We start from the raw sequence: 13208 nt of genomic DNA, 5'->3' as shown, positions 1-13208 counted from the left end.
GCAACACTGTACAAATCTTTTTACTGCTGGAACTCTTTCATGACACTAAATTGATAACGATGGCATAACACTAAATGTTTATTGCCACAGGCTGCAGTTTAGTATTGAGTACAGGAGGAGGGCTGCTGGTTTGATTAAACCTGTAAACCTGTCAACCAACTAGTTAAATACACTTTAAATGTGTGAGATAAATATTTTAAATTATAAATCACTGTTGTGCACACTGAATATGTGTGTTTCTAGGGCTGGGTGATATGAACAAAGTCAAATATCACAATATTTTTGACCAAATACCTTGATATTAATATGACAATATTGTTGGGATGACTGTTGGTGCATTCACAAAATATTTACGCAATGATATTTTTGATAAATAATCATCAATAATACGTATATCATGACTAAGTGGGTAAAGGCAAACAATAGAACAGCTACGACAGAAAATCGCATCCCTTCACCGTAACGCAGCCGTTAGAACCAAGAAAACACATCAGTGATGCAACACCACCGTACAGTGATATCCATAATCCCAGACGATATCTGTGCTCTCGTCATGATAATGATAAAATAATCTATATATTACCCAGATCTAAATAAAGTTTAGCAAAACAGATCAAAATAATCCGCTTAAATTATTGAAAAATACACTGAATCTAATACGAGTCATTTCTGATCCAGTCATGGCAAAGTGCCGGTACTGAGGGTTCACGTGATCTCAGGTTCACATTTCCATGTGATGCTCTTGGTTTTTTGCAGCGGTAAAGACTTTTAGAAATTGCTACTCAAGTACAATTAAGAATACTACTGTAAAAATCTACTTAATGAAAAGTAAAAAGTGACTCATTTAAAGTCTACCACAGTAAAAGTTGCTGAGCTACTTTTTTTATAAATAACTTGTTAGACACGATGAAATCTTTACCAGGACGAGAGCATGAAGTAGCTTCCAGAGTGCAGGCAGGATCTGGCCTCTGTAGTGGATGTGACTTAAAATGCATCAAAGTAAAATACTTAAGCCAAAATGTACTTACTACTAGTAATAATTACTAACTTTTTAAAAATATTTTAAAAAGTACACATACAGAAAAAAGCTGCTTAATTACAGTAATTTGAATAAATGCGATTGGCTACTTTTTGGGATTTTTTGGGAGGTAAAGATTGGAGCATGAACTCAGTCACAGCAAAAAAAAGAAAAATCAAAATTATTATTTTATTTCAGAAAATAGAAAATACAGTAAAGATGATGGCTCTGTTTCACTTCACCATCAAACTAACCAAAAAATAACCTTAAAAAACAAACAAACAACAAAAAAAAAAAAACAGTAAACATGTGCTAGTGACGTTAAAACAACTGGTGAAATCACAGCGATCAGCCCTTACATTCTGAAGTCTGGCTCCTGAGAGGAATGCAAACATTTTTTTCAGAAAGGAAACTGGAAAAACAGGTATGGATTTGAAGGGTTTTGATCTCCGCTCTTGGAAAAAGCTGCGACGTCGTCGTGTGAAATGACGGCTGGCATCAAAGTGTCGACCCAAACCCGTTCAGTCTGTGGTGTTCAGGACGATTCAGCAGCAACTTCCCGAATAAAGTTCAGAAGATTTTTTTTTTTTTGGTGACGCCACGTTGCTGCAGCCTAACTCACCTACTTCCACTGCAGTTAGTAGTTTACTACATTTCCCAGCATGCTTTCTGACTACCTCCAGAGAAGGTGCCAGCGTGTTGCTCTGAGCTGTTGGTTTTACATTTAACATTTTCTGATATGAAACAAATATCTGGACGTGACGTCACCTCGCCTACGAGTGGCCGGAAAAAACAGGCGCCAGCATCACCAACAGCTGATTTAAAGAAGTTGTTTTGGGGGGATCCTCCCTTTAAGTGCGGTCGTCATGGCGATCTGTGTGTTGATGTGATGTGCAGCTCACAGCTGTTTGCTCTTCACTTCCTGCCTCAGCAGGATGACGTACAGGCGGACGAAGGAGTAGCAGACGCCCAGGGCGCAGTACACCGACGTCGCCAGCAGGGGGAGGAAGGGCAGCGTCTGTTGCCATGGCGTCAGCGGGTACACGATCTCGCATGCGATCGCCACGACAACGAGGCCCAACAGGTAGACGACTTCCAGAGGATGGAGTAAAGAGCCGTGACCGCTGAGGGGAAGAGAGAGGAGTCAGAAACACACTGAATGAGATTACAGTAATCAGATTACTGACAGTAATCAGATTGTAAATAATAGTCTCCATCAGTGATTATAAAATAGTAATCAGATTACTGATTTCACTCAAAGAGTAGATGATTAAACCTCACAGTGAAAAGTGTTGAATGGATATCTGGACTTTGGTAGCTAAAAAAAAAATAAATAAATAATGAATGCAACAATAATAGTAATACTTACAAAACAAACATAAAAAAAAAAAAATCAGTAAACGATACCTTGAAAAAAAAGCTGTATTATTAATCACAACAAGTTTAAATTTAACAAGTTTAATTAAAGCGGTGTGTCGTCTGCATAAATGGGTTTTCTCTGCAAGTGTACAGAGCTTCGTTAAGGGGATTATAGATCACATAAGAGCAATTTTTCATGGAAACTAAGAGGGACAACTTTGTCCACAGCAACATTTCAGTCCGTACCAAGGTTATTAAAACTAAAGAAATAATGAAAACTAGGTGTGAAAAAAAAAATTCATCAGTGAAAAGTAAAAACACAAATGAGGATTTACAACAAACCACTCCCACTGGCTCCTGTTAATCTCTGCTTGCAGCTGTTTTCACATTTTATTATTCTTTTCCGGTTTTAATGCCTTTGTAACGATTTGTTCTGAAAGGTGCCTGTAAATAATGTGGATTATCACATCATTATTACCTGAAGAGGCTCGTCAGGGCGGTGAAGGAGTACAGCGTAAACATCAGCATCAGCAGGATTTTGATTGGCAGCTCTGAGACAAACAACACAACCTTCAGTCGCCTGTTTTTCAAACTCTGGAGCAGCATCACGTGACGACGGCCCGACGCCACAGGAACATGGCCGCCGTGTCAATATGGGCTATTGCTCTCTAACACTTCTTATAAATATTAAAATACATACACATTAACTTGCATTAATTGATAAGTAATTACAGTCCATGATGCCCATGCTGAAGGTGATGTTTGTTTTACCTGCTGGGGTGAACAGCAGTGGGAACAGGGAGTAATGTCCTGTGGTGGCCAGAACCAGGAAGATCCCAGCATCCTCTCTGCTCTCCACCGCCAGGATGCTACGGCAACACAAACAGACCAAGAAGTCAAAATCCAAAAAGTCAGCAATGCAGCCACAGTAAGCCGTGTCCGATTTAAGGAGCTGCCCGCTGAGTTCAGGACTTTAAAATGTAAATAAATCCAAATTTACCGCTACTTCTGTCTGTCATAATACTGAGGACAATTTTACCAAATTAAAAGTTTAATTGAAGATTTCTGAGTCGTACTGATGGGAAGGCCACGCCCTTTAAAGCAGGCGGAGCATGAATCTCTACTTCCAGAATTTCCCTGGTTGGGATCAATAAAGTATATCTATCTATCTAACCTGAAATGGGACCCGGCTGTATGAATGTGGCTAATGCAAAGGGCTGATGTGGCTGTGAGACCTGAGCGGCAGGACGGCCATGAGCACGGCCTTCTCGTGGACGTGCCAGCCGAACAGGAAGGAGCCCAGGGCGCAGAGCACCAGGCAGCGCAGGAAACCCCGGGCGCCGCGAGGACGCAGCCAGATACTGAGCGCCGCCGGCTGCAGGGACAGGAAGCGAGGGGGCGGGACAGGAAACAGAGCAGAACGCTGAAGTCAAGATGAAATGAAAAATCACTTTGTCAAACTGTTCGCTAATTTTCCATTCACCTATTTGACAAAAAAAAAAAACACCAAAGAATTGACTCTGGTTTACATTTCCTCCAGTCATTTTGTAGTGCATGCTGCATCTGACTGGATTTATTAAAAGAACACAGCAACATTTTGGGCAAAATCCTCTTTTCCCAACTTCCCCGGACAGATGGAAACAATTCACAGGCAGAGGTGGAACGTGATCCTGCAGGAAGACGGAAACAAAAGCTGCACCAAAACCTTCGCAGTGAACTCGATTTGTCAGGAAGACGAAACGACAAACGGCTTCCGGCAGACGTGAGCCGGCGTGTGGAGTGGAAGTGTTTGGACTGACCAGGACTGAGAGCAGAGTGCAGACGAGTGTGACGGAGGGAGAGATGGAAGGCAGCAGGGCATGCTGGGACTCCTGCACCAGGCCGCCCGTCATGGAGGCTTTGGGAAGCTCCGCCTCCTGCAGCAGCTTCAGACGAACGCCTGGAGAAGAGAAACACAGGAAACACTTTGTTCACGCTGCCCAGTTCAATCCAGCATCAACCTACAGCTGTGACAGCACATCAGGGCCACAGCAGGGGGGAGGGGGAATAATCCAAGAAAAAACTCTGAATTTTCAAGATTAAAGTTGTTTAGGAGAAAAAAAGAAAATCCTGTGACTATAAAGCCACAAATTCACTTGTCTTTCTTGTTTCTCTTTTACTTCTAAAGGAATCACATGTTGACTTTTTTCAACAAAATTATGCATTAAAATCTGTATTGTCTGTGTGTGTGTGTGTGTGTGTGTGTGTGTGTGTGTGTGTGTGCGTGTGTGTGTGTGTGTGTGTGGCTGACCCAGTGTCACCAGCGTCTTGTCCAGCACGTTGTAGAGCGCCCAGGCGTTGGGAGCCCAGTAGGCGTGGCACAGGCCGCGCTTAAAGGGGAAGAGGCGGGACAGAACCTGCGGCAGCTGACCCTGGATCAGACACAAGCGGCATGTAGCTGTCAATCACGTGACATCATCAGCCTGAGTGTCAAATAGAGAAATGTGACAGACAAATAAACGGTGATCCAAACTAAAGGGAAAGGAACCAGGGCTCGTCAGAGGCGACGGGCCACGTTTCTTTCCACTGGCAGATTTTTTTCACCGCGTCTGAAGAAAAACAAACATCTGAAGACTGAAGATGAGACTGAGCGACTCGATGACACGCGGCGCTGCGCTCTGAGGCTCCACCCACCAGGAGGACGAACGGCCCGAAGGACACGACACACACCGAGGTCACGATGACGCCCAGAGCCGCCAGGCGAGCCGGACTGAAGCTGCTCCACCTGACCGAGCTGTCTGCACGCACACACACACACAGCAAACACACACACACAGCAAACACACACACGGAAATGTGTGTTAGGGCCAAAAATCCAATCATGATCAAATTTATCATATCAGTCAATATTAATCAATAATTATCTCAATGGCTTCTGCGTGAAATGGGAACAAAGCAAAAGGCTCTACACACACACACACACAGTAGTTCCTGTGTGTGTGTGTGCTTGTGAAAATGTTGAAAAGGTGTTTCCCGTCACGCTGGCTCTGATTGGCCGGTTCCCTCGGCTGTGCATGGATCAGAGTGATTGGTGTCGTGGGGTCACCTGTGTTGTCCTGGGTGAAGCAGAAGCTGCGCAGCAGGTAGATGCCGTAGGCCGGAGCGACGTACAGGTAGATGTGCTTCAGGTTGAGCAGCACGGCGAACAGCAGCGCCCCCTGCAGGTGTCTGGACTGTAAAACACAGCAAACCTCTGAGCGGTGACGTCAACAACAACAACAAGTGAAAATTGTCTAAAAACAAGTAATTTCTGAGGTGATCATGTCTTATTTTAAGTGTAATGAGATATTTTGACTAGAAACAAGACATTTTTACTTGAAATAAGACAAATAATCTTGATGATTTTGACTTTTTGCAGTGTTATTTCTGGGCGGGCCGTCAGACGAGTCCAAACTAAATCTACAGCCAAACGTACACACACACACAAACATCCTGACATATTCAGCTCCTTCCCTCTGAGAGCAGAAAACCAGGAGCTAAACTAACAGGAAACGTTACGCTTAGGAACTGACCCGCTGGACGGACACAGCTGAAAACAGAATCCAACATCTGGTCTCACCGATGTACGACTTTAATCTCAGAAAAGGTTTTTTCTCTGACTACCAACCCTGACCCCGACAGGCCGTCATAAACTCAGGGGCAGCAGTTATCTGTTAAAGGTCGACGGTGAACCACTGCTGTTTTTTTTTGCTGAGACGCTGTGGGCGGTTCCCAGTGTGGCCACGGCTCCTGGAGGCGGAGCCCCTGAGCCAGTGGGCGGAGCTTTCGTTACCTGCAGGTGTTTAGCCACGGACAGCAGGAGGACGCCAAACAGGAAGCCGTTGTACTGGAAATGAACATCTGGAGGAAAACGTCAAGGCTGAGTTTGTCGCATCAACACACATCATGACTTGGCGGTTACACATCATGACTCGGCGGTTACACATCATGACTCGGCGGCTACACATCATGACTCAGCAGTTACACATCATGACTCAGCAGTTACACATCATGACTCAGCGGTTACATATCATGACTCAGCGGTTACACATCATGACTCAGCGGCTACACATCATGACTCAACGGCTACACATCATGACTCAGCAGTTACATATCATGACTCAGCGGTTACACATCATGACTCAGCGGCTACACATCATGACTGAGCGGTTACACATCATGACTCAGCGGCTACACATCATGACTCAGCGGCTACACAGCATGACTCAGCGGTTACACATCATGACTCAGCGGTGACACATCATGACTCAGCGGTGACACATCATGACTCAGCGGCTACGCGTCATGACTCGGCAGTTACACGTCATGACTCGGCGGTTACACGTCATGACTCAGCCGTTACACATCATGACTCAGTGGCTACACATCATGACTCAGCGGCTACACATCATGACTCGGCGGTTTTGGATGAAGGATACGGTCGACGACGAGCAGGCCGAAGTTCCAGAGCAGCAGCACAGCCAGGATGAAAGACGGCCGCTTCAGGAGGTCCCTGCTGGGCTTCTGTTCTCGAACACACCTGCAGCACCTGGAGGGGGCGGAGCCAACACAGTGACATCACACATACAGTAACCAACCAGCTGCAGATCTGAGCCGTGAGTGTATGTGGCTCAGCACTACGTCTCTTCCTCTCCCTCTGCCCCCTCACCACATTTCTAACATTTATTTTCCCTGGCCGCTGTGCTGTGTGGAGGTTTCTCTCCCCGGCTGTGAAGCTCGCTCTGTTTTCTACAAACACACAGACTGTAACTGGGATTAACCCTTTAAAACCTGTGACGATTCATCTGATCTCTTTCATAAACAAGCGGAAAAGGCAATGAGCAACTTAACAAGGAATGACCCAAAAAATAACACACCTACACAAAAAGAAAGTTAACTGAATTAGTTATTTCTTTTCCTGTTACATAATGTTAAATACATAATTATCCCTGTAACCTTTTACTAATTTCTTGCAAATGTTTGGGTCACAGGAACCCAGTCAGTTTGCTCGGGGGTCAGAGGTTTTAAAACAAGCTGCAGGCTGACTGACTCTCTGGTGGCGAAGACGAGCAGCAGGTCGCTGCAGACGACCGACAGCCTCTGGAAGAGCACGGTGGGCGGGCTGCGGTGCTGCAGCCGCTGCACGTCCAGCATGTCGGGGTCGAAGCGCCGGGCCACATGGGACAGACCGAACTCGAACCAGGCGAACAGCGGAGGATAGTCCAGAGTCCACTCTGAGCTGTTCTGCAGGGACACACACACACACACACACACACACACACAGGCTCAGTACATAGCCTATGTATTACGATCAGGATTTGAATCACCCTGATTTTTTGACAATCGCACACAGAAAAATAAAATAAAAGGCGCTAACTTGAACCGAACCAATCATTATAATATCAATAATCAGTGAACGATTTTAGTCATTTAGAGAGTAAAAATCTAAACACTGTCTGATTCCAGTTTCAAAAAGATGCTTAGATAGTCTTCCTTTTCTCTGTTCATATTATTATAATTTTTTTCTACTATTGATTAGACTAAGGAACCAATTTGGGCTCTACTTTTTGTACTATTTATACAATTAGTGACTAATTGATTAATTGAATAAATAATTATCAGATTAATCTGCCCTGATAGCCACATAAGCTCCTGTTCCTTGATGGTCAACATTTACAAAAACTGACCGCAGTGAATTTTGTGCCTGGCTCAGATCATACAGCACTTGATGCTAAAGATAATTTAACGTTCGGGACACACCTCGTAGTACCACCTGGACAGCGGCAGGCTGTGGGTGATGGCCAGCCAGTTCCTGTGAACCTCGAAGTCTGTGGAGTGACTGTCAGACAGAGAGAGACATAAACTACCCACAGAAACACTCTGAACACACGGCTGATAACAAAAAAAATAAGTAAACAGATAAAAAGCATCGTGTCTGCTCGGAGACTCGCAGCAGCAGGATGTGAGCTGCTGTGAGTCACCTGTCCGTCAGCTGTGTGCTCCTGTGTTGATCTCTGCACAGACACACTTACTGTGCATACACGACAAATGTCTTTAAATACATTAATTAAAAAAAAAAAAGGCTGCAGTGTTTTTATGGTTCCCAACAATTTCTATTTTAGCCATATTTAATGCAAATCTGTTTTTTTTTTTTTTTAGTTATTACTTGCTTATCTGTATACATACATACATACATATATACATGCACTCAGTGTCACTTCCTCAGCTCCAGTCTGACCAGCTCAGCTCAGCAGCTCTGCCATAAACTCTGCCTTTTAACAGAGTTTATAATGTTCAGTTTGTGTTGACATTGTGCAGAATGTGTCTCTTTAATTCTGTGTTTATTACTGAGGTTGTAGTTTGCAGGTCTGCTACTGGACTGCATTATACTGAGAGGGGTTTCCAGTTTTTTGTCCTCCTTATTTATATACAGTGAGGGGGGACAGAATAGTGGAAACAGCTGTCAGTAAAGTGCAGCACTAACTATGAGCTCAATGCCAAACACAGACGTGAATGAACACCTCTGTTACCGTGACAACAAGACAAGCTGAGCATTACAGGCAGCAGGAGAGGAAACTTTAGGGCACAACAGCTGGACTGGATTAGATTAGATTAGATTAGATTATACAGGTGCAGCTGATAAAGTGATACTGAGTGTGTATGTACATATCTAAAGATGCCAATCAGGTTCCTTTGAGCTGAACTGACTACTACACTTACTAAAGATGCACTAAATCTGTTAAATCGTAATTTATGAGGTGTGTGTGTGTGTGTGTGTGTGTCAGCAGAGAAGCAACAAAACACTGAGTTTCTATTGAGTTCCGCTTGATTTCCTGCACCCATGAGACAGACACGGTTAGAGAGAAAAGGAGTACAATTCAAAAAGTTTTATCCCAAATGAAACTGTGATCCTTATTTATGTCTAATCCCACGTCAGCACTGGGTCCACACGGATGAATTTAACAACAGCGCCACCTGGAGGCGGTTTCATCTCCATTAGCTTGCATGCTAGCATCTGGCTACACAGAAGAGCTTACGTCAGCTCGTATGAACTTTAAATAAAGCAGCAGAGAAATACTGTCCTTAAATGGAGAATATACAGTTTTGGCGTGTGTTCTGGTGAGCCGTGCGCCGTGCGGGCACACACGCAGCTGCAGCCTGCGTGAGCTGCGTGCTGCCTGCACTCCCAGGCTCTTTGAACGCATCGTTCACCAAAGTAAACGTCTTTAAACTGCCCTGGTCTCTGCGGCGGGTTCAGGTCGAGGGTTAGGGTTAGGGTTAGGGTTAGGGTTAGGGTTTTCTCACTCACTAGGCGTTGATGAAGAGACATTTGAAGAGAGAAACTGCAAACGCTAAAACAGGAAACCAGCTCCAACTGTCAGCCACGGGCGCCGCCATGACAGCCACGTCATCAGCCTTGCGAGCAGGACGTTGACAGCAGCCAGGGTTGCCAAGTCTGCATTTTTTCCGCCAAATTGGGCTACTTTTTAAGTGTTGCCGCGGGTAACAGATTTTGTCCGCGGGTTGGGCAGTCATGAATAAAGATTCATATTTTGAATGACCAATGTTTATACCCAAATCCTGTCAAACTGACTCCGGGTCAGATCAGCATATAAACTATCCACATACACTATATTACCAAAAGTATTCGCTCACCCATTCAAATGATCAGAATCAGGTGTCCTAATCACTTGGCCTGGCCACAGGTGTATAAAATCAAGCACTCAGGCATGCAGACTGTGAAACAAGACATTTGTGAAAGAATGGGCCGCTCTCAGGAGCTCAGTGAATTCCAGCGTGGAACTGTCATAGGATGCCACCTGTGCAACAAATCCAGTCGTGAAATTTCCTCGCTCCTAAATATTCCACAGTCAACTGTCAGCTCTATTATAACAAAATGGAAGCGTTTGGGAACAACAGCAACTCAGCCACGAAGTGGTAGGCCACGTAAAGTGACGGAGAGGGGTCAGCGGATGCTGAAGCGCATAGTGCAAAGAGGTCGCCGACTTTCTGCACAGTCAATTGCTACAGAGCTACAAACTTCATGTGACCTTCAGATTAGCCCAAGTACAGTACGCAGAGAGCTTCATGGAATGGGTTTCCATGGCCGAGCAGCTGCAGCCAAGCCACACATCACCAAGTGCAATGCAAAGCGTCGGATGCAATGGTGTAAAGCACGCCGCCACTGGCCTCTAGAGCAGTGGAGACGCGTTCTCTGGAGTGATGAATCACGCTTTTCCATCTGGCAATCTGATGGACGAGTCTGGGTTTGGAGGTTGCCAGGAGAACGGTACATTTCAGACTGCATTGTGCCGACTGTGAAATTTGGTGGAGGAGGAATTATGGTGTGGGGTTGTTTTTCAGGAGCTGGGCTTGGCCCCTTAGTTCCAGTGAAAGGAACTTTGAATGCTTCAGGATACCAAAACATTTTGGACAATTCCATGCTCCCAGCCTTGTGGGAACAGTTTGGAGCGGGCCCCTTCCTCTTCCAACATGACTGTGCACCAGTGCACAAAGCAAGGTCCATAAAGACATGGATGACAGAGTCTGGTGTGGATGAACTTGACTGGCCTGCACAGAGTCCTGACCTGAACCCGATAGAACACCTTTGGGATGAATTAGAGCGGAGACTGAGAGCCAGGCCTTCTCGACCAACATCAGTGTGTGACCTCACCAATGCGCTTTTGGAAGAATGGTCAAAAATTCCTATAAACACTCTCCTCAACCTTGTGGACAGTCTTCCCAGAAGAGTTGAAGCTGTAATAGCTGCAAAAGGTGGACCGACATCATATTGAACTCTATGGGTTAGGAATGGGATGGCACTTCAGTTCATAGTATGAGTAAAGGCAGGTGAGCGAATACTTTTGGTAATATAGTGTATGTCACCTGCTCCACAGACAAATAATATGCCAATGCTGTGTGAGGCCACTCAGCACATGACCAATCACATCATCAGCACCACTCAGCTGAAGTAAGGTATCCCATATTATATTTTAAGTTCTGATATACTGTAAATTAAATAGGTGAAAGAACTGTTTCAGGAAATTGCCTTTAATGTTTATGGTGTTATTTTATAGATATTATAGTGCATTTTGCAATTATAGCAACGCAGTTGGACTTTAAAAGCAACATATATGGATTTTTTGGGCATATTTTGAGTTCTGGGATTGGGCTGATTTTTGGGCCCTTTTTATACCCGGTTGGGCGGGTTTTGGGCTGGTTTTGAGTTGCTGTTTGGCTCCTTTTGTCTCACAGACCTGGCAACCCTGACAGCAGCGCACTTTCTGTATGACGGCGTATTAGGACCACTGGGATTATAGAGGGGGGATTATAGAGAAATTATAGAAGACATGGGGTAATATTCGGGGGAAAAAACTCTTAATTTCTGATTTTAAAGTTATTAATTTATTAAGAAAAAAAAAATGGAAAATGGTTGATTTTTTGTCCAAATTCTACTTTTAGATGGAATAAAGTAACAAGGAAATCCTGCTGATTTCAGCCCAGAATCACAATAATTTAATTATATAACTTTTTAGGAGCTTGTTGGGATTTGGTTTGGAGCTGTGTGTGAGGTGAATGCACTTAACTGCATGAAAGGAGGGCAAAACATAAAGTTCCTCTTTGTCACGGGCAGTAAAGATGTAAAAATACCTGAAATTAAAATAATTAATACTTTACTGTAATACTCGGTGATAGTAGTGTTATTTTCTTTAAGACAGGTTGAAATAGCTGACTTCCCTCCGCTAGGTGCCGCAAGCTGCGATGGCCGAGTGGTTAAGGCGTTGGACTTGAAATCCAATGGGGTCTCCCCGCGCAGGTTCGAACCCTGCTCGCAGCGTGTTTTTAGAGTATTACACTGTAATCAGACCCGTGGTAACCGATTTGATTTTTATTAAACTTGCATATCGGCTCAGAAGTCATATTAGCTCGGGAACTGATGATATAAACCGGGGACCCTTTCCAGTCTGTGAACTCTACCATCGCTTCTGGTGGTGCTGTTTTTTCACTCTGTCGCCTGTGTCTGTAGTATTACTGTAGTATTACTGTAGTGTTACTGTAGTGACCCAGTTGCGTCTGTGGTCAGGTACATATTTTATAAACCCCCAAATGTTTCAAATCGTGTGGTTGGGGAGCTCATGCCTGTTAATGAGAGCTGAGCGAAACCTGATAGAAATTCTGTCAGTTTCAATGTTTTGTTGCTTCTCTGCTGACACACACACACACACACACCTCGTAAATTTCGATTTAACAGATTTAGTGCATGTTTAGTAAGTGCCTCTGAGTTCGGCAGATATATGACCCATCAGGCCGAACGGGGTTCAGAGGAAACAGCTTCAGATGCTGCTCGTCCGGACTCCTTCATCAGGGCACCGCACGGCAGGAGGCGGCAGACAGCATGTCAGTACAGGCGCTGCTCGGTGGATCCATGCTGAGCCGAATTCAGCAGAAGACCATAAGGACAGGGTCTCCGTCTGCGGTCAGGACGTGACGCACTGATTGTGTTTAATATGCGATGTGACGTGAAACTGCAGGATTTTTAAAAACAGCTTGGTCTTCTCTCTCTCTCTCTCTCTCTCTCTCTCTCTCTCTCTCTCTCTCTCTCTCTCTCTCTCTCTCTCCCATTTGAACATATATCAATAAGAACTATGTAAAAGTACAGGAACCATGTTTTGGAGAAAAAAATATTTTACTTATACTTTGATTTTTGAGTTTGGCCCATGTCCTGTCAGGTAGGCTGGAGGGGGCGGGGTTTATGACCTGTACTGAAGTCAGCCACCAGGGGGCGATGGCTTCACTTTTGTGCGCCGTCCTG

At 44.6% G+C, this 13208-nt stretch overlaps 1 protein-coding gene and 1 non-coding gene across 2 annotated transcripts; one reads left to right on the top strand and one right to left on the bottom strand.

The window, feature by feature from the left end:
* Positions 1 to 1545: 1545 nt before the first annotated feature.
* On the bottom strand, positions 1546 to 9835 carry alg8 (ALG8 alpha-1,3-glucosyltransferase). The gene is made up of 13 exons (XM_030069182.1): positions 9705 to 9835; positions 8156 to 8234; positions 7446 to 7639; positions 6835 to 6944; positions 6189 to 6256; positions 5463 to 5589; positions 5051 to 5154; positions 4668 to 4788; positions 4177 to 4316; positions 3613 to 3752; positions 3149 to 3246; positions 2856 to 2928; positions 1546 to 2142 (listed from the first exon to the last, which is right to left on the bottom strand). The coding sequence occupies exons 1-13, from the start codon at positions 9791 to 9793 to the stop codon at positions 1917 to 1919; spliced, it is 1569 nt and encodes a 522-aa protein (XP_029925042.1). The 5' UTR covers positions 9794 to 9835; the 3' UTR covers positions 1546 to 1916.
* A 2316-nt stretch (positions 9836 to 12151) lies between these two features.
* Positions 12152 to 12233, top strand: trnas-uga (transfer RNA serine (anticodon UGA)). Its single transcript has one exon. It is a non-coding gene; the product is annotated as a tRNA-Ser (tRNA).
* The last annotated feature ends 975 nt before the right edge of the window (positions 12234 to 13208 follow it).

Source organism: Myripristis murdjan, chromosome 14, assembly GCF_902150065.1.
Source record: "Myripristis murdjan chromosome 14, fMyrMur1.1, whole genome shotgun sequence".
In the NCBI taxonomy this organism is placed as follows: Eukaryota; Metazoa; Chordata; class Actinopteri; order Holocentriformes; family Holocentridae; genus Myripristis; species Myripristis murdjan.
Note: the sequence above shows the minus strand (reverse complement) of the source record. Positions and strands in the feature narration are given on the sequence as shown.

Bases quoted from the DNA above. Each gene is read 5' to 3' on its own strand.
- alg8 (XM_030069182.1), bottom strand. From the start codon at position 9,793: ATGGCGGCGCCCGTGGCTGACAGTTGGAGCTGGTTTCCTGTTTTAGCG. The intron at 5,155-5,462 runs GTGACCCCACGA...GTGTGCGTGCAG, and splicing joins CTTCACCCAGGACAACACAG to ACAGCTCGGTCAGGTGGAGC. The intron at 2,929-3,148 runs GTAAAACAAACA...TGTTTGTCTCAG, and splicing joins ACTGCTGTTCACCCCAGCAG to AGCTGCCAATCAAAATCCTG.